Here is a 23,884-nt window from a genome sequence, read left to right as displayed (position 1 = left end):
GTTTATTGTTTGTTTCCTTCCCAGCAATCTCCAAAGAGAGGTGGGTTATCAGAGATGCTGCTGATAATCATCACAGAAATATGTCTGTGTGCTCCTCAAACACAACAGAGGGAATTCCAGCATGAGGCCAGAATTGGCTTCAGATTGCACATTTACAGCCTTGAGAATGGAAAGGGTGTTTGACAATGGAAAATATGAATGTGTTGTCACAAGAGGAGACTTATATTATGATCTGAACAAAACACCCTGCCATAAGGTGTGTTCTTCCCCGCTGCAGCACTAACAACACGCAGCCCATGCCAGGAGCTGTGGGTAGAATTCACCTGCTACTCACAATTTCCATTTCCATTCTCCAGAGAAAGCAGAGATGAGATATAAGCAGTTTTATATCCAGCTTTCTATATACCAAGTACCATTGCCCTTTTATCTGCAGTTTGTTCATGTGCCACAGTTTTTTGCTAACACTTACAGCTGTTCTGAGGCCCTGGAGATCTGGTGTCTTCAACATGAGAGCATCAAACACTTCCTCTGACTCCCTCCGCACGTACAACAAGACTGAAAGAGAAAAAGCACAGCACTGAATCAGGGCTCTTTACAGCAGGTTCTCAAAGCAACGTGGCCTCATGTAATTCAAGATCCAAGGTTACTTGAATTAAACGAGACACTATGTCCAAGAAGAGTTCCCGTCCCAGGGGTTACCTCTCTGAGGGTCGTCTTCCTTGGTTTGCTTTGGAGGTATCGGGTCAAACTCGTCTGTGAATGAGGCACCGCTCCGTTTTAAGGGCAGCCTAAGCAAAAGGAATACAATGCTCTCAAGAGGACGGAACAATAGCAGCAAACAAAACAATTCCAGCAATTGAACTTTTGATTGAACAACCAATTACTCCAACAAACATCCAGCAATTAGATATTGTTTTTATAATTATGGCAGCAGAGCATCTACCAGAGTAGCAACCTCCGGCCTAACGCATAGAGGGAGATCAGCAAGTGCAGGCAGTGGTTTTGGCATAACATCATAAACAAAAGCCTTTTGCACCTTCATGTCATTGTTTCTCTATTGATATCACTAGACAGTGGATCAAGCCTAGGGTAAATACCAGTTCTCCCCACTCTAGACACACTACAAATGTGATTTCTACTTCATTCCAGTTTATTTTACAGCAGTATCTGCCTCTGGTTACTTGGACCCTTCAGTGATAGTTCTGTGATCTTTTTTTCCCCCCCCTCTTTCAAACATTGTCTCTCAATGAGAACAGCAGGGCAGTCACGGACCAGACTCCTGTTGGAGCAGCTCACTGACAGGGAAATGTTTCTGCATCCCTTGAGTCCATTCTAGGCCAAAGTTTAGCACATATTTCGACACTCAACGCTACCAGGGAGACACTGTGCTGTGTTATTATGTACCTGTAGATATGTACAGCCTATGTCAAACAGACATATGCAGCCTATGTCAAACCACCATGACATACCCAAAGGAAGAGAGCAGCTGATGGATGGGAAATACAAACTGCTGCATCCTTACCTGTTTGCAGAGTTGGGAACAGCAGGAGGGAGCACCTTGAAATGGAGAGGAAACATTGATCTTTTAGTTTGCACAGTATCATCGTGTGCCAGCTAGGGGGGAAGGCAACACGGGCACATTTTAAACGACTTCCCTCCTCCCAGTCCATCATTTTCCCTACACAATTAAAGATCTGTATGTATTTCTTAGATTAAATAAAACCCGATATAAAGAACCTATCTAGACACTCCTCCTCTGCCTAGAAGAGACCTGAACGCATATCAAGCCAGACCCAAAAGCGGGTCAAATCTCAGAACCTGCTTGGGAACAAGGACCAAGTTTCTCAGTGAGTTCTTTGGTTGTAAACCAGACTCCAAAACAGTCCCTGGTTTTGATGCTGATGCATCAGCACAGCAGCCACTGCAATAAGATGCCACAGGATTGGCACAGATGGCTTTTTCCCCCTTTTTGGCAAACCGAGACAGTTGTTTTTTAAGGGAATACTGATGAGCTCTGAAGGACGCTGGGTCTAGGTTTCCTCAGGCTGAAGTGGATAGAGAAGGGCAGAGGACAAGTGAGAAATGTCCCAGACATGCAGGGACTGATATGGTCTCATTTTTCTATAGTTCACTTTCTGCTGATGTTTTTGCTGCCACTCCAGCTCTCTGTGGAAGCTGCAGGTGATACCTGTAAACCACAGGAATATCTGGCTGGAAGGAGCTTGGAAAAGTTATCTTGCCCATCACTGTTGCATGACTATCTATCTAGGCCACTCCTGACAGTTACATCTTCAAGTTCACCACATTTCCACAGAACAACTGTGGTTTGGTTTTGGTTTTTTTACATAACACAAGCCATGTCTCGGGGACTGATCAGTTTGGAAATGATGAGGGTGACAGATGAGGGCGACAGATGAGGGCAACAGGTTGGTTGTTTTTTGAAGGGACTTACCGTGCCACACCTCTGCAGGTTTGAAAAATGGACGTTGGGGATAAACAGGACTGGCTGGGTTTCGAGGTCAGTCTCTGGCCTCAGGAACGTGATTTCATTCCCTCTGAAGCCAGAGAGCAAACAGCCTTTCAGACCTACGGATGGAAAGTCCAGTTCATCTCAGTTCAGATGGCAGTTTAAAAGGCAACTACATGCAGAGAGGGGAAAGCGCCTGCCCAAGGTCTCCCAACAGAAATATTAGAAAAAAGACAGGACCCCAGAGAACCAGGTCTTCAGGGCTTGCCCAGGGCTGTTCTCCCTGAGGGAAGACTCCCTGCCAAGACCCCAAGACAATTTAGAAAGGTTGGTTAGTATTAATAAAGGGCTTTGAGAGCCTTGGTAGGAGACCAGGCAAGGACCTGACTGGCAAGCTATTTCTGAATGGTGCTGATTTCATCAGGCTTGGAAATACCCAGGGCCAGATCTTGTGGAAGTTAACGGACAAGCCTACATGGATTTCAACACGCTTCGGATCAGGTAACACACACTAGCACTGACCATTGTTATTGGAGTCCAGGCATTTTCCTTTCCTTCGGAACTGTTTCCTTTCATCATCCCGCATTTTCCTCTCTGCTCCCTGTGGGGAAGACAAGGCAAAAATTAGGACATTGACAGTTCTAACATTGGCAAGAGAAGGTTTACTGGCCGTCTCTGGCCATTGCCTTAAGGTAAAGGCAGACTTTATTCAAAAATGTTCATCTCAGAGACCTTCTACTGGCCATCCAGAAATTTCTGATACTTATAAATTAAAAAACAAAAACAAAATTTGCTTCTAAAAATGAAAAGTTCAGACAAAAATAGCTGTGATACATTTTTCCACGGGAATATCTCTGAGGCTGGGGAAGAACCTCTAAGGAGATTCTCATCTCTTCTGCTGTTTAAAAACTTGTCAAAAATAGAGTTTATTATGAGGCACAATCCCATGAAGGTCTGATATGGGGAAAACTTTCTGACTGTTCTACAAAGGCCACAGCAGTGCAGACACATCCCCGCTGCCCTGTCTCGCTCAGCTGAGGGGGCTAACCACCTCTGTTCCTCAGCCCTGACCTCTAGGCTGTTCTAGACCCTCACAACCTTTCTGTTTTTTTCTCCTGGAGTGACTGGCCACCAGTTTAAAATTCCACTTGGACAACCTGGTGGAAAAGCAATGTTCTACCTTATCGCAGAATATCTTGATCTGGCAGACAGCGCGGTGCACCAGCTGGCTGGTTCCATTGCCGTAGTCATAAGTGTCGATCTGGAGGTTGAGCGGGACACCTTTCACTCCTTTCTGGGAGGAGAAGTCAGTGCTCAGGCAATTCACCCCAATAAATACCTGCAACCAGGAACAGAGATTGAGACAGCCTGTTGGTGCTGAAAACATTATTCCCAAACAGCGATGAGAGCAGTGGGTAGGTACAAAAGCAGCTCCTGAGACATCCTTCCAACCCTCCCAGCATCAGCCAAGCATGTGAGCTGGTGGTTTCCCACCTGAGCACAACCACTGGTCCTTCCTCCCCAGTCTCCCCCCACACCCATTGCAGCTCTCCATCCCTTCATTAACACTCAGGCTATCCACTCCCGTCAGCTCAGGCAAGCGTCAGACCAGATGCAAAGTCTGCCTGGGAATGTTCTTGCTGATATTTCTGATCTTTCATTTGAACAAGGGACCCTCAGACAGCAGTGCCCTGGAGGAAGGGAGGAGGGCTAGACTACAGCTTCAGGAATTACAAATCATTCCTGCTAGTTAAATAAATATTCATCAAACATTGGTCTCCTTTATCACGAAAAGTTGAGCACAGCTATAATCCGCACTGTATCTCCAAATTATTTGTGTGACCTTGAAAATTCCCCTGGACTCTGGGGACAGATTTGCAGCTGGAGAAGCTCCCACAGCTCCCTCAGCAGGGCTTCAGCTGAGGATTTCAGCCCTGAAACCTAATGTCAGATCTAGTCAGTACCTATATATAGAAAAGAAAACCACTTAACTGTGGTGTGAAGTTTAATTGCAAGAAGAGAAGTAACAGGTGCTACAGACGACCCAAATACCTGACCCCTCCTGTCGCGGCTCCCAGCCCTCGCAGCTCTCTGAAGTCTCACCTTTACCTGCCCCAGGCCAGTGCATGTACAGAGTTTCTGCTAAGAGTTAAATCCAGTTTTGCTGAGGTGCCCCTGAGGGCTTGCCACATACCTGACATATTTCCATTTCTGACAACTTTGCCTTGAAGACATTTGTTAACCTCTTGGGTTGTAAAAGACCAAGGTCGCCTTTGGGCTAAAAGAAGGGCTTATTGAGATCCCAAAGCAAACCAGAGTTTTCCCAAGCTACCAGCCTCGGAGACATGGGGTATTTATGCTTTTCTTTTCTTCTTAGTTACTTCATCTTTTTTTATATGCTCCTTTCAATCCACACTAGATACAAAGTGTTAATGAGAGACTGAAGAGATGCAGAAGAGACAGCAGAGCTAGAAAGATGCTGATAAAAGCATTACAAATTTTAAGGTCAAAAGGGATCTTGTGACCTGCCTGGCTCCCTTCCACATCACACAAGCCCCAGAAGGGCGGCCAGTCATTTCTGCATTAAAATGCTGCCTTGAAAGGAGGGTCTTTGTTCCCTAAGCTGTGGTTTATTTAAATAGGCTTCAGCTACATGTGAGTAGAGACCTGATCTAGGCTGCCTGCTGCAAAAGGCTTTCTTCAGAGTTATCCATCAGCACTAAAAAAACATCTCTGAGCAAGTCTCAGGTGTACACAGAGTGTGTATTAGCTAATGGCAATGCTTAAACACACAGAGAAGCATGGTGTCCTTCCTCACTGTCCTGGCAGACAAACACTACCTGGGGCCACTGGAATGGAATTGTTTGGATTTGAAACTCTCCCTGTCTTTCAGCTGAGAAGTTTGGGGGCTAGGCATGCCTGGGCCATCAGAAAGGAAACCACAGTTTTGCTCTGAATCAAGGCTTCCCATATCCCTTCCACAAGCCGTTTGTACCTTTGCTTCTTCATGGATGTTCCACACGAAGGACAGTGCATTGTAGGCTAATTCCTCGATGTTCTGCACTGTGTTGAAGTTTTCTTTACAGTCAGCTGAAACGCAATGGAGAAGCAGTTTATACTCTGGTTGCAAAACTGGTTACATTCCCTAGGCTTTCCACTCCCCCAAAACCTGCCTCTTGCTGACTCCAAAGCTAAAAGAAGCCTTGTAATATAATAGAGGCCATCCTTGATACCACTGGATAAACCTTAGTGTACGTAAGGGATAGGCCAGAAATGACTCAAGGATATTGGCTGGTGACTGCCATTTGAGCAGTGATGTTATGCAAAATCAATGTAGATTGCTTCTAAATTCAAACAACCGCGTGTCTCGCTCTGAGCTGCAAGCTGCTCAGTGAGGTGCTCAGCTGGACGGACAAAACCCCTGTCCTGCCCAGCATGACACGCTGTAAAGCCTGCGTGGTGGCAGCGGAGCAGGACAAGCGGTACCAAAACAGCTCAGATTCCTAGACTCCAAGAGGCCATAGGTCACATCTGTAAGAGCCAAAATACTCTAGCAGTTTCTGCCTCTCTGACTGAGCCTCTTCTCTGATGTACCTTGGTCTCCTAGTGCATGTCCCTACACTTGGCAAACAGCACCTTAAACCCCCAAGAGCTCCTTAGCCAGAATGGATCTGAAGCCAGCAGATCAGCCTGCTCCTCCCCACTTTCCCCCAGGCCAGATGCTGGAGCTTCAGCTGTGTTATTGTGTATTGGAAATGCAGTAAAATGGTGCTAGAAGTTATCAACCCCACCCAGCCATCGCAATCAGACAGCCCCGCTCATACCGACGTCAATGACTCTCTGCTTGGCCGTCGGCTGGCGGGAATGCCAGTGCTTCCAGAACTTGAGCTGCTCCGTCGGGATCTTTTCGTTGTCAAAAACAATCATCACAACACTCTGCAACACAGCGAGGATATCCCATATCAGTATACACAGCAGGCTAACGCTTGGTGCCCTCGTTGCCATTAGCGTCATTGTTAATGTTTTATTGCTGGGGAAACTGAGGCAGGGAAGGCAAGGGACTTGAACACGGTCATGCAGGCAGACAGCAACAGAGCCAGGAGCAAAACCGAGATGCCCTGTATGCCCCCTAATTGCACTGCCCATGAGTTTCCACTGACTACAAGGCACACGAGGACCCTGTGCTGGGGAAATGTTAGCAGTGCTGCGATAAGTATTAGGCTGGGACAGCCTACCTGGTCTTTTTCTAGACTTTCTTGGTTTCCGGAATCCTGTAAGTCTTGACACGACCAAAGTGTAGCCCCTAAATACTGCTCAGGATTGGAAGACCAGGTTTCTTTGCTGGGAATTCAAGCTCAGCTTAGTCTCGGGGGTGGCTCTGAGGCCTGGCCACACGTCCCAGGAGCAAGATGGGGAACCCCTCTCCAGCTCAGAAGCCTTCCCGAGGCCCCCCAGGCAGCCCTCAGCTAGAGAGGCCTTTTGTGCATCCCTGACCTTACTGTGAAAGGTTGCAACTGCCAGGTAACATGAAGGCTGTTGCTGTGCATCAGAGGATTAGCTTGCTATGACTGAATCCATCCCATTCATTGCTTTAAGCCAACATGAGCCACAAAGCTATTACTCTTCATGCTCAGCTCTGTTCCCAGGCCAATACAATTGCTGGATGTCTGATTACAGCATGTGTCAGCAAAATTGTCAGCTTGTCTCTTACCTTCACTTTATTTGAGGACAAATGTAAACATTTGCTGTCTCCAGCTGTCCGCAGCGTGATGGGGTAGAACTGTCCTTTGTTGAGGTAGGCCATGGGAGAGTCCCCAGATTTGATGTGAATGGCTTTGGGTGACCCCAGAGTGTATTCAAAGTCACTTGTATGGAACAAAGAGAGCATGATGAATAAGCACACGTTGCTGTTTCACTCCAAAAGCAAAACAAGGAGACACGCAAGTCTCCATCCTTACAAGTTACAGGTTACAGACACCATACACACAGGAGTCTGCCCTATTTCCCATTTCACACGCCCCTACAGTTGTGACCGAGCACCTCCCAGCACAGCACATACTGATCCTTCCCAACACCCTGGGGAGAAGCAGTCCTCAGGTATCCCCGTTTTACCCTTTGGTTTTGGCTTAAAAAACCCTGTACGTTATTGTAACCAGTATTTTTCTGTGGATGGCTACAGAATCATTGCACAATCAAAAGCCTAAACCAAACCAAATAAAAATAGGTACCTGCGATGAGACTTTTAAAACATTTTAAACTCAGATTCCCGTCTCCAAATTCACACTTGTAAATGGCTGACCCAGGAAAACTGTGTCCTAATGGGCCCTGTAGAAACAGGAAGACCTGCAGGACACTGACATCTGCTTGTTTATCCAGGTGCTTAAAAATGGACTTAGAAGCCCAGCTTGGTGAACTCTCAGTCTGGTGACAGCAACTTTAGTCTTTACAGAAAAGATTTGTAGTGTTACACAGAGGAAGGTGTCACTGTCGACAAGCACATTTAAAAGAGCGTGATTTTCAAGAAGCTCTGTTCTTGGGCATTCACCAGCACCTACGAGCATTCAAACCATGAGGCTATAGCTCAAGCTAGTTTCTCCTGTGAGGAATCTGTGCAAGCGACCACCTGTACACAAGTCTTCACACATAATGGCCTGTGTGAAGACCCTGGAGTTGAAGATCATCATATTCCTATTTAGCCACCAACCCATCTCTTTTTCCTGCTCTCCCTCCCCTGTGATGCCATCTCTGACAATAGCCTTGGCAACTCCTCTTATCTAGAGCCCAGAGACCCAGAGAACTTTAGTGCACAAACAAACAGCAAACAGAGTGCCTCTCGCTCACAAACGCGAGCTGCTGTCTGTGTGAAAATCCCCACGTCTGAGAGCTGAGTCACAGAGTCAGGTGACTCAGGAGGCAAATAAAAAGTGGGAGGTGGAATAATGTTACCTACACGGAGGTTTGATGCGGTATCTAGAGCAGGAAAGCTCTACCTAAGAGAGGGGTGGAAAGGAGGAAGAAATCTCTCTCGTGTTTTAGGAATGAGAGGCAGTGGCACCTTCTAAAATCAAGGTTGACTAACAGCGCTAAACTCAAAGGGAGAACCTAAACCTTAGATTAGAAGGAGGCTGCTCATCACCCTCATCAACTGTCATCCTCATTTTCTCTGTTATTTACCCCATTCCAAGTAGCTTGTGGAAAAATGGTGCAGCCACCTGGATCTATCTGTAGCAAGAGAACCAAGCAGTGCTCCCTGGGAAGGGGCTGTGATGGACAGCAAACCCTCACACGGGAGACCTCAGTGCCCCATCGCCCCTTCTGCAGGTCAAGGAACTGATGGGATGTGACCGGAGCAGTGGAAGGAGTTGGCACTGGATTTACACCAGTTTGGCCAACAGAATACAGCCTGAACCACACACCTCTCAAGCTAAAAACATGAACTGGCACAACTCCATCTAGTAACTTGAATTTAAGATTGGGTCTGACTCCTTTTTGGCAAAACATCTCAAACCCTAATCCCTGCTTCCTACTACAAACACTAAAATTCATTACTGCTTTGTGTCTAAGACTCTCCGCAAAAGCATGAGATCTCAAAGTTTGCAACGTTCGTTGTCCACACTGGCATTGGGGTGAGGAAAGGGATGCTATTTTTCCCCAGGAAAGGGACACGGCCGAGTGCACTGGAAACCCAGAGACCATGGATTGGCGGTTACCTCTTAACACCATCCGCAGCATAACTCTCGGGGCAAGGTGGCTCTGGCTGGGGTTTGAGGATATCACTGAAGAGGAGTGACTGTAGACAAGTGGAAACAAAATAGTCAAAAGTAGAATCTTTCATTGCTTTGTCCATCCACCTTCTCCCAGACATTTCAACAGAGGCCACAGGTAAAACGTGGACCCTCATTTCAAAGCCATATCCTACTTCCAAAAACAATGTAAAAACCCCAACAATTCAATGGGAAGGGCATCAAGCTTCTAATGCAAAAGCAAAGCTCCCACTGACTCCAGCATGAGCAAACCCCACACTAGAGACAGCCTCCTGCAGTACCCCCAGGCTGCACTGCCAGCATGCCACCCACTAACGGCTCTGACCTCCTGGGGATCCTCTTTGAAAGTGCTGTCTGGCTGCCACCTCTGCTGTGGTGGGGCTACAGGGATGGTCTCGAAGAGGGAGTTCAATGAGCTGTTGTCGTACACATCCCCTGGAGGGACCATGTAGTTGTCTGGGGTGGCATCCAGCTTGCTAGTGCCTGGTGGAAGCATGGCTGGCTTGTGAGGAGTAGGGACACCTTCAAGACTTAAGCCGTTCTTCTTCTGTGGCTCACAATATTCTTGGGTCATGGAAACATTTTCAGACAAGAGCTTCATGAGATGGGCTGAGCCATCAAAGGATGCGATCTCTGGGTCGTACTCCATTCCGTGGCAGTGCCTGGTGGAGAAAGGGTCCTGTCTCAAACCATGGCAGAGGGTGGACAACCCCAGCAAGTTGTCACAGCAAGAAACAAGTGCCTTGATGTGCTGCTGGGAAGCAAACGGCACAGTCTAGCTGCCAGGTGACCTTGAGTCAGCTGTGTACATCTCCTGCTTGATATGGGAGATCTGACAGGCCCGTGGGTGATCTCCACCCACACACACTCCTCTCAGCGCGATCAGCAAGAGCCAGAGGTGCTCAGCAGATAAGGGATGATCACACGGAATCAGAGTTTAGACGTGGTTTGGGGCTGCAGATCCAGCGCCTACATCCATTATTTCTTTACTTAGGCTATTAAACACTCAGAGGAGCAGGGATGTTAAGAAAGATAACTGCTATGTGGTCTTTCCATCTTAGTCTTTTTAGAGTTCATTGACACTGAAAGTTGATTTTTTTTTTAAAACCGTCTTTTTTTTTTAAAGCTGATTTTTGTACAGATTCACAAACTCCAGGAGCAAAACCCCAAGAGAACATGAGATCAGTGAAAAATTGACAGGGCTGCGGTATTGGCAGTGAGGTGTATGGCCCAGACTTCAGAGCAGAAAAGACTAAGTATAGGAGCCATCAAGTGATAAAGACAGGTACAAAAACGCGCCCCCCTCACACATGGAAACCATCCCTTTGTGCAGCATCCCAAGAACTGCAGCAGTGACTCTGTGACCCTGCTGACTCTGCAGCCCTAGCTGAGCTGGGGAAAGGTGGCTTATTGCCCCTGTTACCATGCTCAGAAAACAAACCAACCCCCACATCAGCAACCCGCACACCTCTTGGCAGCAAGAGCTACCCCTAAGGGAAGTAAAGCTGACCAAGTAGCTCCCACCCACTCTGCTTCGAGAGCTTCACCTTCGGGTATATAATGAAATTTCTCCAGTTAATAAAAACCATACCACTAACCAGAACACAGTGGCCTTTCAGAGAGGAGAAAACAGCTTAACTCAGCTTACTTATGAAGAAGGAATGAAGTATCATTCAAGAGGCTTATTCTGTCAAGTAGTTAAAAACAGACAACCATAAAAGGTTGCCAAAGTACACAGCATCCAGGAAGGGGAACTTAACTCATAGTGGCAAATGAGCCATTAATTTAATAGTTAATTATCTGAAAACCTCAAAGGACAAATGGGAGTCACTGGAAGAGAATCCTGGGAGACTGGAAGCAAGTGGAACAGAAATCCTTATCAGCCTAGTGAATGGAAGAGGACTTCATCATTCCCTTCTTGCTGCCAACGCGTAATCCCTTTCCCCTTTCCAGTTGTCACAAAGTAGGAAATAAAGACAAATTCTTCAGTTGCTGCAAATCAGTGCAACTCCTCTGAACACAGCTAGACAGATCCTCAGTTGTGTAAATGGGTGTAGCTCAATTTATACCTGCTTGGGATCTGGCCTAAAGAATTTTAATATACGTCTCAGGGTTAATAACCTCCACTGTTGTTGGTAATAACACTGTGCTTTGATGTCTATTTTATGCAAGCTAAGAGACCCATCATGCATGCAAGCAGCTGCAGGAGAATTAGACAGCTATAGAGAGCAAAAACCGAAGCTAACCTCTTTCCTAGTTCATTGCGTCCCATCATACCAGATGGAAGAATCCTCTTCTCCTTTGGGACCTAGAACAAGGCAGAACAAAGTGTTTGTTTATTGTTAGATTTTATTAATGGAAAACAGAGGCAAAATTAGCCTTGTCTGTGTAGCAAGTGAAGTCTCATAGATAAAACACTGGGTGAGAATAATAAACACCGGGTGAGGACACAGGAGACCTGGGCTTTCTTGCTAGTTCTGCCATGGGTTCCCAAGGTAACCTTAGGCAAGCCACATCATTTTGTTCTGGGAAGGGCTTTTAAAAGCACCCAAGTGAATGGCAACATCAGTCCTATTGGCTTCAACTAGGGCTAAATCATATCCACATTTCTTGAAGCCCCATCCTACAGCAATACTGGAAAAATAAAGATGCTAGGGTCTGCAAGGCACCTAGCTGTTCCAGCTCTATGTCTCTCAAAGCATTCCTGTTTCTGATATGAAAGCTGTCAGGTAAAAAAACCCACCCGGCTGAGACTGAAGACACCCAGGTTCAGTTTTCCACCCTGTTCTGGTTTCCCTCTACAGTAAAATGGCGCTTTGTGCCTCAGTCTACCGTCTCTGCATTGGGGATAATTGTGGCACTCTATGCCTGGCAGTGTTATGAGGTTTATTGCATAAAGAACATGCAGAGCTCAGGTGACGGGTACCTTCCTAAGGTGGCTGAGCACATATTTTACCATCACGTTGCTCCTGTAGGACAAACTTGCCCAAGACACCCAGCCCCAATGGGAACGTACCATGTAGTAGTCATAGAGGAGGCTCAGGGCAGCCACGCTGTCATCATCTCCGTTCACCCTCATCATAGCTTTGGTGGCTGCGGTCAAGGGGTTCTCCAGGTAGGTTTTCCAGGCTTCATCTTCATTGGTATAGGGGAATTTCTGGAAGTTCATGGTATCATTCTTCATCAGACGCACAGATCTAAAACTGAGCCAGACAGAGGAAATGGAATGAAGGATACTAATTTTCCACAGCAATTTCCATGCCACCCAGCTGAACACATGAAGGGCTTCCCAAAGGCACTGCTGGAATGGAGAAGGGATGCTTTCCTAGCCCTTAACTCCCAGAGTCTTTGGGATTAACAATTCTTCTGCCTGTAGCTATGTACACAATTAGGCCAGAGTCTCTCTGGTGGGGCTGTGCAGAGGCAGATGTACCTCTGCTTCCCTCCTGGGATGGGTGCAAAACACCACGACACCGTCTGCAACTGCTCCTTCCTCAGCAAGCACTACCAGCCAGCCACATCATCCACCATCAAATGGGATATTGGTCAGTAACTTGAATGCAAGACGATCAGGAAACTGCAAAATTTTACCTCCAATTTAGAACTAAAGGCCAGTGCAGCCCACAAATGTCAGTGATCACCCACTGTTCAGAGAACTTGACCTATCCAGATGAAACCAAACCCTGTCATTTTCCTTTGCTGTATGTCACGGGTTTTAAATTTAATTCCAATATAACTTAGTTTTTTTCAATCATTTGCATATGATCTTACTTAGAGAGAAGTAGACGGGACAATCACAACACCCTTCCTTCCACTAAAAAATTCCTGACAAAGGTGAGGCTGATGGGACTACGTGAGCTGAGAAGCAACATACCAAAATAATGCCCTGCCTGTCCTCTCTTCTGGCACTTTCTCCAAGTCTCTCCATCTTATGTTAATAAACTGTCAGACACTTAATTACCCAAACATTGGTCATCTTTCCTTTTCCTCCAGCAAATCCTACTAGCAGGCAGCACAGAAGCACCTCCGCACATTCCCCAGGTGCTCCGTGCTGCAGGTTCATCCCGCTCAGAGGAGAGGATGAATCAGTGGCTGCACTCCTGTCACGTCCTCCAGCTACGTGTGCATGGTGTCACCACAACAGCTCATACTACTCGTCATAAAAAAAACAAGCTTTGTGGACAAAAATTACTTTTTCATCATAATAGAAATGTCAGGAAGGGCAGACTGTGTTTTATGAGCAGTAGTTGTTTTAAAAAAAAAAAAAAAAAAAACAAAAACCACCAAAAAACATAAGAAGAAAGATTTCTTTAAATCTCCAAAGTTGCCAAGAGCAGAACATTTTCATTTGCTGATTTTTTTTATGGAAAGGCAAAGAAAATCTATGGGAATTTCGATAATGAATGCTACATTTTAATGACATTTTTATAAGGAATATGCTGTTTCCATTAAGCTGCTCTCCATATGTTTATAATAAGTCCTGGTCTAGACTTTCAAGTGAATCATTCGGAGAACAATAATTCCTCTTGAAAGGAATCTGGCAGCTCTGAAACTCCCAAGGAGTGCAAACCACGACAGATACTGCCAGCCCATTTGGTGTGAGCTGCCGACGCTGCCAGGGTGAAAATCCAGGCACCCAGTGGATGCTCCTCTGCTGGAAACTGGAAAGGTGTGGAGGTGGGCCTTGGATGGGGTAGAAGTTGCTGGTCCATCCTCCCTGGCAACTCAGCTAAGACGGCTTCACTCCTGCACATGCACCGATCTCTCACACCACCATGTTTCCAGCAGGGAATACGCACATAAACTGTGCATGGATAGATTTGGGATGCTCCTGGACCAATCTCAAGAGGTATCCTTGGCGATCAGAGTGGCAGCCCTAGAATGGTACACAGTCTCTCCCAGAGCAGCACGAGGGCCACCATGGGCTGCCTCTGCTGTCCTTGTCACCTTGTTATTAAAGAATATCTTGCTTCCACACAGAGTCCCTCCACATCCGAGCTGCACAGCAGAGAAGCTGGTAATAGCTCTGTTAGTGGCCCGAGGCACCCAATTCCCGCTGGTTTCTACGCTCACGTGGCAGCAGGCGCCTGAGCTCAGGTTGGTACAGAGAGCAGCTGCTTCCATGTTACGGTTCTGGCCGCCGCCAGCTCCCATCACACGCTGGTATAACAGAGATGCTGAGCTTGCTCCTCTTCTCCCTCGCACGTCGGGATGATGCACTAACACCAGTTTCACCTCGCGCATGAAACTTCACCAGGTGTTTTGTGAGTTTCGTTGTCTTTAGTGTTTCTCACGCAGCCCTCCCTCCCCTTCAGTGCCGCTGCTGTCTCCAAGGCGAGCAATCGGCATGACTCAGATTTCACTGCTGTCGACTTGGCGATGGGCTGCTCAGTCCTGTCTGGACAGGAATCCTCACCCGTTCTCAATCCAATCTTCTCAAGGAAGAATAGGCAGCAACAGAGCTTACTCTCAGGGTGAGACTCAGCTCCTATCACTTGTAATCAACATAGATAAACACACCATGGTAAGATGTAGCAACAAAGCATTCGGGAGCTTAAAAAAGCACAGATATTACAAGGAAAAAACTCTTTGGAGCTTTCTTCTCCCTCACCCAAGCCCTCAACTGAAGCACTCCTTGTTGTACGACTCTCCTGCCTCCCTACCTTGTCACTTTGGCATGGCACAACCACTGTATGCCTCAGAGGATGATGTTTTAGCATTTTATCACCTGGTCTACAATCTGCAGGCGGAGGGAAGTTGAGGGGGTGCTCGAGATCTCAACCACTTGCGGCTGTGTCTGGTTTATGAAGAATACAAGTGTGCATCGGTCCCAGTGAGCTTGCGTTGATTCACCCAAGCTGAGGACTTGGACAAAAGTGATATGATGGGGATCGCACATTTATTCCATCTTGCTTCTTTTCCAGAGTTTATCTGATCCTTAATAGTCACTGAAATATATTTGAGTGGAGCCAGGTGAATTGCCTCAGTTGAAATTGTGCAGCTAGGACAGCTCTGCAGATGAGATGTAACGCAGGCTTCATCCCATCTTTTCCAGAGAGGTCTGCTCTGACCCTATTCCAGAAGATCAACAGGACTAACCAATATCTGAAATAAGAGGGTGATTTGAGGAGATAAGCAGATACGATGACATGTTTATAGGCACCTTTTTGACATCAGATGTATTTCAGTTCACGCAGCTTCAGCATACTGGCATGTCAGTTTGCTTCTACAGCCTATTCCCAACTCAGCATTAGCAATCTCTGCGAAGCAGAGAGGCAGGGAAGAGACATCCAAACCCAGATCCAAACACAGGTGAACTTTACTTTCATCACTCCCCGCGGTGCCTCTTCCATGTAGCTCTGCCATGTTTGTCCACTGCAAACTGTCTGCTCTCTGTCTGGCAAAACAAACTTTCCGTTTACAGGCAGTCGCCTCGGTGCAGTGGCTCAGACAAAGCGCGGATGGGTTAGTGAAACACAAACACGTGGGACCAGCGGCCGCCCTTCTTGTGTGCACAGACTCACCCCCCTGGAGCCTCGGGGTCATGTGCAAAGCAGTGCACGATTTTGGGAAGGGAGCAGTCTATTTGTTTCCAAACAGTTTAGAATTTGACACAAGGTGATACCAGCCCCCTTTCCCCACTCCATCCCACCCAATCTCTGTTTCCCCTATTTATCTGCCAAGTCTACCATAACAGTGGCCTCCTGATTACGAATAAACACTCAGGGTTATGCTGAAACAGGAGAATATGCCCAAAGGGTCTAGGTGGGGAGATCAGCCAAGCAGGAAAGAAACCCTTGTATTCCTTTTGCCTTTTGTTGGGTTTCAGTGGGTGGTTTTGACGGCCTTTAAGCTTTGTGTTGCTCGTCTTTGTTCTCTCCCCTATAACTGATTAGGCCTCCAACCTAAAAATTAGCCATGCCAGATGCTGGTGGCTACAGAGAAACATCACATTGTCAAAGGAACAGAGAATCCATGGCAACCAGCAGCAGGAATTCAAAGCCACAGAATAAAGACCCCAGCCCGCAGGACTTCAGAGATACCCCAGGCAGTTCACACGAGGGCTTTCAATAGCTCTGGGTTTGTGCGTTGCACGCACCTCCCTATTGAAATAACCCTGATGTTCCCCAAGAGCCTCTTATCAGTAACATGGGGAAGGATCAACACTGCACTCAAGAGAGCAGGACTGATGAAGAGCGGCATTTACCATGACAAAGTCCTGGGGTAGAGATTTTAGCCTGTAAACCAGGGCCCCCTTGCCAAGGAAGAACAGCATCCCACAAAGTGGCCTTGTCACTAAATCCAAACTTCTCAGCTGAATTCTTATTTTACCCTATCTTCACAAGTTCAATAAATAAGCACATCTGAAGACAATGTGACAGTACAGCCACCAGTAAGCACACTGTCACAGGCCCACTCATACAGTCAGGAAAAAAAACACACAAAAAGAAACATAACAAACACATGGGCTAACGATGAAAAACATTGCCTAGATGCCGAGTACAATACAGTGTCGATGCACAGGCGTCAAAGGCCTAGGAGACCACTAATCTCATGGACCCTGACCTGAACTTGCCTACAGGATTGAAATATTTTCTCTGGCAGCGGGATAACAATGTGGCCTCTGTCACAGGATTTCTTCAGGGGCATTTCAGCAGCGCGATCAGCCCCAGGGCAGTGCAGCATGTTAACTCAGCACAACAGGGAGACATTTCCCAGCCATCCCTCAGCTCTGTTTCACCCACAAAGACACTGCACGAGTCTCTCTGTTCCTGGAAGCATGTTGCCTGTGTGGCACACGCGCGAGACAGGCTAACGCCATCGCACTCATCCAGAGCCCCTGCATGGATGCGCACAACAGGGCATCTGCCTGCATTTAATAAGGACAGAGCAGAAGTGTGCAGTGGCTGGGGTGGAGAGAAAAGGGGCCATCACGAGCATCTTTGAGAAATGGCTCCTGTTTCCCCAAAGGGCACTGAGAGCCCTCAGCATGGATGCAAGGCAGCGGTGCTTAGCAGCACCCTGGAAGAGGGGTTTGCTCTGCAGCTGGCTCCGGCCACACAGCGGGGAAGGTGTGATGCATCCCCGCAGGTGGGATGGAGGAGGATGGGGACGATGCACGTTGTGCTGACACTCGGGGAGATAGAACCCTGCCAAGCCATTTAATCGAACCCCCCGCTCCAGCTCTCCTGCGGAGCTGAAACCAGCCGGAACGGTTTGCAGGCTGAATCCAAAGCGTCGTGGAGCCAGACAAACCTTCCAGGGGCAGGCACCACCTGGGTAATATGCAGGGAACTCGCCGGTCTCTTGGCCCTCTTGGGTTACGTACAGCTCTTTAGGACCCACAAACCCAAGACTGGAGCTCAGTATTCTTCCATTTTTACACCAGACTAACTCCTCGCTTTTGAAGCTATTTATTATCACAGGAGGAGAAATTGAGGGATGGGGATTGACATTAAAATGACTTAACCAAGGCTGCTCAGTGAAGATGAGAGAACAGAACCAGACCTGAACCTCTGCTATGAACCTCGCCAGCATTGGACTGGTTCCTGCCTCTCTAGCCTGAAGGGCTCCATGAGAGGATTCAGTGTTGAGTGATGTTTGGGGGACACCAGCTGGCATTGTGTTTTACCTGATAACATCATCCTTGAGGTATCCACCCACACAATCACATTTCACGAATGATTCGTGCTTTAATGCCTTCCCTGCCTAGCAAAACAAATTACAGCACAGAATTAGTTCGCAGTTCAGGAATTATGGCTGATTTTTCCCAAAGCAGTTTATGATGTCAGATGCTTTGGTTTTGAGGTGTCCTGAGTTTCAGGGTGATCTGCCTCCAAAGGAAGGACACAAAAACCAGGCCCTGACCAGTGCCTCTGACTGAGCATCTACTACCACCTGACACTCCTGAAATATTGGTCTAAACTTCACTCTCTTTCTTATTTTCATTGTGGACAGATAAGGACACCTTACGTACACATGGATTCAGGAACACAAACCTTCATCTCCACCAACACATAACACCCGCACACTGCATTGAAACTCCCAGTCCTTCAAACACCATAAAAAAGACTAGACATGACGAGAAGAGCTTCATAACTCCAAGATTTTAGGTGCTTTCAGTTACCTTTTTTTGTTTTCAGTGCTTATGGACTTCCCCACCAGTTTCCACATCCAAAAACCTAGCTACTTGCTATTTTATTTTTTAATTCTCATATATTCACTGACTCCAAGAGCTGTGGCTTTTAAATAAATTAAAAAAAAAATTAAAAAAAATCAGAGTTTACAAGACTTGGATTAAAAAAACCTCAATGCTAGCAATAAAGGGATATGCAATCTTTTCTGACAAAGTGTGTTTCTTTTTTACTGCTCTTCAGGTAATCTGGGTTTAACCTAATAATCAATTATTACTGGTTATTTGTACTGTAGGGCCCAGGGGCCCTGACTGAGAACAGAGACCAGTTTTAATCAAGTTTCTATATTCCCCTCATCACATCCTATGAGAGGATCCTGGAGTGACACTCTAAATGATGTTACACATTTCTGTGTGAACCTCAGCACTCATTTAAGAGAGCAGTAAGAGCAGAGATTAACATTAACTTCACAGGAGTTTGTCACTTCAGAGTTAAGCGTTGGGTCTCAGGCTTCCTATGCTCTGAGAGCCAACAGGAGAGTTTGGTCCTCCCCTTTTTAGGCTGGGACGTGCTGATCCCTTCCTATTGCCTGCAAATTCAGCCAGCTAACAAACTTGGCACCTGGGTTTAAGATGGCTGAAGGTGGGTGAGGTGAATCCTCCAGCGAGTTGCCCAAGAGGATACACGAAGTGTGTGTCAGGGCAGAACACTTGACACAAGCCTCACGCGATGCAGCTTGTTCCCCTGCCCTACCAGGCTGTCCTCGCCCCACGTCTGGCAGCGCCTCTGCCTTCTTCAGCTGCACTGAGGACTATCTGCAGACCCTGAGACACAGCCAGGGTTGGCTCTCCCCTTCCATTTTTCTCTTCCCCCCCCCCATCCTCAAGGGACTTTTCAGGCTGCCCAGATCTCCTGTAATGTGCTTCGCTGATGTACTCTGTACGTACACTAACGTATTCTGATTCAGAGTATCCTGTGAACACTGTCCGCCATGCTCAGAACAAAGCCTTTTGCTTTGTTGTTTAATCAAAAAAAAAAAAATAGTGTAATGTGTTTAAAACAATGTTTTTGCCAAACAAATACAATTCATCTCATTCTAGGTATAACCCCGTTAAACTATGCATTTCTGGAGAGCACCACAGCAAAGGCAGAATGATGAAAAGAAACAAAAACTTGACATAGCAGCTGGCTGGCACCTGGGAACCAAGTACTTTGGTAAACGACGCCTGCTCATTTCCTCTGAAAAGCCGTGGTTATGAACACTTTGGGGACAAGGACCATTTTTTGGATCGGAGCTACCCTCACCCATACCATAATCACAGCTACCAACCAGAACAACATAATGCCAAAAGGAATAACAAAATACCAGCCAGCACATTTTCTTATCTTCCAAGCCTTTGAACCTTGGGCGTTTGCAATGGAGTCCCAGCCAGAATATAATCATATGCTGTATAATCAATTCCACTGATTAACTTTTCAGCTGTTGCCTTCATCATCGGGAGCACACGCTATTCGAGGATCCGAGGCACTGATCAGGAGCTGTCTCCCTGACAATCAGCTGGACCGAAGCGCTTGCAGGTGCAATGTACGCACAAGTGCATTTTCAGATGAATACTTCACAGCGATCAACAATTTAAACACCAGACTGAACAAAGCAGGAGTAGATCCCCGTCAGTGTAACTGTCTTTATTCTGCATATTTCTCTGGAATTATACCAATGTACCAATCGGTTGAAAATGTGACCCAAAGCATCAAAGCAGAGATAGTATGTAAATGTTGATTTATCTCTGCTTTGAGTCTAGAGTTTATTCAGAGGGCTTTTACTCCTTTGTTGTGAAATGCATAGCAGTGATTTGATTGTTGTTTCTTTAATTTACAAATCTCTCTTTCTCTTTACATAACTTAAAAAAATAAAACCCACGTCTCCCTTGAAAGCGTACCTTGCTCCAGCATGGTTATCCCTTGTGTGCTTTACTGCCAGGATTTTATAAAAGGGCTTTAACTTTTCATTCACCAGGAGCATAACTCAAGTTTTAATAACACACCTTATGCATGACAAAAATTTGCTTCTGGCGATCATGGTTTCGACCACAAAACCACAACTGGGAGTAACTCCTGGTTAACTCTTTCAAGCCCACGCATCGCAGAGTTAGACATAAGTTCAATTTAGAAGACTATGGAAATTATCAGTTAGAATATTTTATAATAGGCAAAACATCTCATTCTCTCATGCCACGCTAGTCTTTTCCCAGTCCTTTCTGTGAAATTAAACTGGCAAAGGGAGAGATGAGATTATCCTCCCTGTCATTTTGCGTGACAGCATCAGTCCATGGGGATATCGCAGCTCCCTTAAGATCAGCTACATCTGGGCACATGTTCACAGCTCAGATCCATCCTCCCTGTGCTCAGCTTGTGGTGGGGGCTGTATGAAGAACAACGGCTGAGACACACAGACATCGCTGGCCTTATCAGATCCTCTAAGTACTGCTCCTGAGAGCCGCTTCCTTCCACTGATGGCTACAAAGCTACACCCTGGATGAGTTTGGCCTGGGTGATTGACCAGCGGTTAACAGCTACTGCAGCAGCCCCTTTGCTCAGATGTTGGGCTTTAGCAGCTCTTCACAAGGTTCCTCCTCCCCGGTGACACCTTTTCCCCTCGCACTAAACCCAAAAGCTGAACATTTCAGCTATGCCTTTGGTACCACCAAGTTCCCAGCTCCCTTATCTCCTATCGCTGCTCCCCGTCAGCCCCTGGGGAGCTTTCGGTGAGGTACTCCAGGCCCATTGTGCTCCTAAGCGGTTTCTGCAGGGGCTGGCAGTGCCTGTCCCTGCCCCTCCGACAGGGCAGCAGCGGGCTGCAGTTCTTACGCTCCCGAGAGACTTTTTCCCCCCAGCTGTGGGTTAATGAACTAAAGTGAAATTTTCAGAGATGTGCAAACGTGTTCTCAGGTTCAATCTAGAGGAAAACGTCGCACAGAGCCTTTTACCTGCGGAGGCGACCAAAGAGCCCCCACGCTGGGATGTGTCCTGAAGACAGGGAGCAGGCAGCAGCTCCGCATTGTTATCGGTGTGTGGAGTCGGGATCTGAATCACAAAAGGGATGCTGCTCCCATCAATCCCCCCTTTCTCATGTGAAAGGCGCAGGGGTTAACAGTCCGTTAGTAAGAGAAGAGTCAAGCAACCATGTAATTCATCAGGTAACATAATGCCCCAGTCCATAATTAGCAATACATCAATCTAATTCTGTAACGTACTGTGTACACACACAAACACTCCGTAGCATTTTCAGAGTAAACCACATGGCCTGACTCTTAAGTTTAAAAAGCATCAAGTATAAATTACCCAAAGAGTTCAGAAAGGGAAAATTTAAGTCACATGATCCTTAATCGATCCAAGCATACAGATACCAGTATTTACATAAAATAATAATTAGCACTGCACCTTTTCAGGGTTATTAAGAGATTAGCTGTCCCAACACCTCTGTCAGGCTTGTAAACACATACAGGTATGTGTTTTTCTTTCAAAATACACCTTCTGAAGCACCATATCTCTACACAGATGTAGACGGGGACATATCATAGAATCACAGAATGGTTTAGGTTGGAAGGGACATTAAAGATCATCTAGTTCCAATCCCCTGCCCTGGCCAGGGACACCTTCCACAAGACCAAGTTGCTCAAAGCCCCGTCCAGCCTGGCTTTGAATAATGTATTTCTTTATTTTATTATACACATTTATTTCATGCAGGGCTATATACCTAGATAGCTTTTTAAAAGCGGATTGACAGCAGCATTCACTACCATTGTTCACTATTCCTCCAGCCTTTACTACACCATGTCATCCCAATATGACATGTGTTTGCTTTTATTCCAGAGATGCGAGGCAAGGTATGCTTTGCAAATGCATACCATCAGTAGCCAAAGTCCAAAATATTTTGGAGGACTCAAGATTAGAAGCAAGAGTTAGACAGGATCAACAAAGTGTTAAGTACTTTTTGTCGTTTTTAAAAAAAAAAAAAAATCAATCATAATTACTTGACAGAATCATAATATGAATCTATTTACTTTTTTAAAAAAAAAGCCAAAAAAAGGAACACCACACAACAACCCCCACGCCCAAAAAACTAGAAACTCATCCAAAATTGGTAAATACTCCAGAAGGTATTTTCTAAGAAAAAAGAAAAACAAAACAAAAACAAACAAAAAAAAAAACACAAAACCAAACCACAGATTCAATGTAGCCCATGTTAGATTTTGTTAGATAGAGGCAGAACAGACTTGCCTCTAGACAGAAAGTGTCAAATTTTAGTCTGGGGAAAAAAAAAGAAAAAGAAAAAAAAGGATCCTGATTTTAAACGGCTCTTAAATAGTAACACCAAGAAGTGATTCCTCCCAAGAGCAGCAACAGGTTAGTGAGGAACAGAAAGTCTGAAAAACGCTCTCATCCCATTCTTTTACTTCCACTTGCAAACAGCTGGCCAGCCAGATTAACCCAAGGAGTCCAAATTCATCAGACTCAAAGCACTTAAGCCTCAGAAGAAACACTCAGCTTTTAGAGAAGAGTGGGTAAATAGGAAAAGAAAAAAAAAAAAGCAACCCTCTACTTACTCAAGTTCATTAGACATATTTCCCCGCGTTTCCAAATCTTTGCAGCCAGTAAATTGTGATGACTTCTCTCTTCTAGTACCTGCTCAAGACAGACATTGCCTGTGAAGTGTTTGATTTATGTGGAGGTTTCCCGAGCAGGTATTTCGCTGGCAGGCGGGGGATTGGCTGCCGGCACAGGTGCCCTGGGACAGGTACACCCAAGGCAGGTGCAGCCGTAACCCTCTGCCTGCCGGCCCCTGGGAGGGAGCGCAGGGAGGCGGCGGGTGGGTGGGGAAGGAGGGGAAACCCCTCAGGGGAAAAGAAGAAATAAATAAAAAAATGATAGGATAAAGGAGTGGAATCAGTTATTCATCTCTGTGATAATTAGTTTCAGTTCGGTGGACGTGTTCCATATACCGCAATGCCAAATAGCTGTCATTTTTATGAAGCTGGGGGTTGATTTGTCCTTTGCTGTTTCTTTATATATAAATATACAGACAAAAATACATAAAGGAATAAATTAGGAAAGAAGAAAAGCCTCTTAGTTTCCTCTCATTCCTAAATAGTAGCTGTACTGACAGGCTAAGCCTTTTCTTTCCTTTTCTTACCTTCTCTTAGCTGCTGCTCACCCCAGAAAGTCTCCACAGATGATGTGGGGTTTTTTTTCCTCTATAAAAAGTAACTTTAAAACTCCTAACTTTAGATGCCAAGACATGCAGCAATTATACAGGCTCGGCGGATCTTTGCATTACACTGAATATGTAAGGAAAACAGGTCTGCGGGATAACCTTTTTCCATACCGTTCACGCACGCTGTCCTGCCTTACTCTGGCACGCACGGGGCGGCAGCGGGAAGCCCAGACACACGCCGTTTGGGGAACAGCTACAGGAATACCACCCAGGCAATAGCTCTGTAGCAACTCACCTGTAAACG

General features: G+C 46.2%; 1 protein-coding gene across 1 annotated transcript in view; it reads right to left on the bottom strand.

The window, feature by feature from the left end:
* Positions 1 to 23,065, bottom strand: part of GRHL3 (grainyhead like transcription factor 3) — a 28,814-nt gene extending 5,749 nt beyond the window's left edge. The window contains exons 1-14 of the mRNA XM_063355849.1: positions 22,973 to 23,065; positions 12,248 to 12,434; positions 11,478 to 11,539; positions 9,557 to 9,893; positions 9,178 to 9,257; positions 7,179 to 7,332; positions 6,292 to 6,403; positions 5,463 to 5,557; positions 3,648 to 3,806; positions 2,990 to 3,068; positions 2,453 to 2,586; positions 1,523 to 1,557; positions 700 to 788; positions 470 to 555 (exon numbers count right to left, since the gene is read on the bottom strand). Of these exons, the coding sequence (XP_063211919.1) occupies positions 470 to 555; positions 700 to 788; positions 1,523 to 1,557; positions 2,453 to 2,586; positions 2,990 to 3,068; positions 3,648 to 3,806; positions 5,463 to 5,557; positions 6,292 to 6,403; positions 7,179 to 7,332; positions 9,178 to 9,257; positions 9,557 to 9,893; positions 11,478 to 11,539; positions 12,248 to 12,434; positions 22,973 to 22,989 (1,626 nt within the window). The 5' untranslated portion in view covers positions 22,990 to 23,065. The remainder of the gene's footprint in view (positions 1 to 469; positions 556 to 699; positions 789 to 1,522; positions 1,558 to 2,452; positions 2,587 to 2,989; positions 3,069 to 3,647; positions 3,807 to 5,462; positions 5,558 to 6,291; positions 6,404 to 7,178; positions 7,333 to 9,177; positions 9,258 to 9,556; positions 9,894 to 11,477; positions 11,540 to 12,247; positions 12,435 to 22,972) is intronic.
* Positions 23,066 to 23,884: the final 819 nt, after the last annotated feature.

The sequence above is a fragment of the Chroicocephalus ridibundus genome, chromosome 19 (assembly GCF_963924245.1).
Source record: "Chroicocephalus ridibundus chromosome 19, bChrRid1.1, whole genome shotgun sequence".
Lineage (NCBI taxonomy): Eukaryota > Metazoa > Chordata > Aves > Charadriiformes > Laridae > Chroicocephalus > Chroicocephalus ridibundus.
The sequence above is the reverse complement of the archived record's forward strand: the minus strand, read 5'-3'. Positions and strand labels throughout refer to the sequence as shown.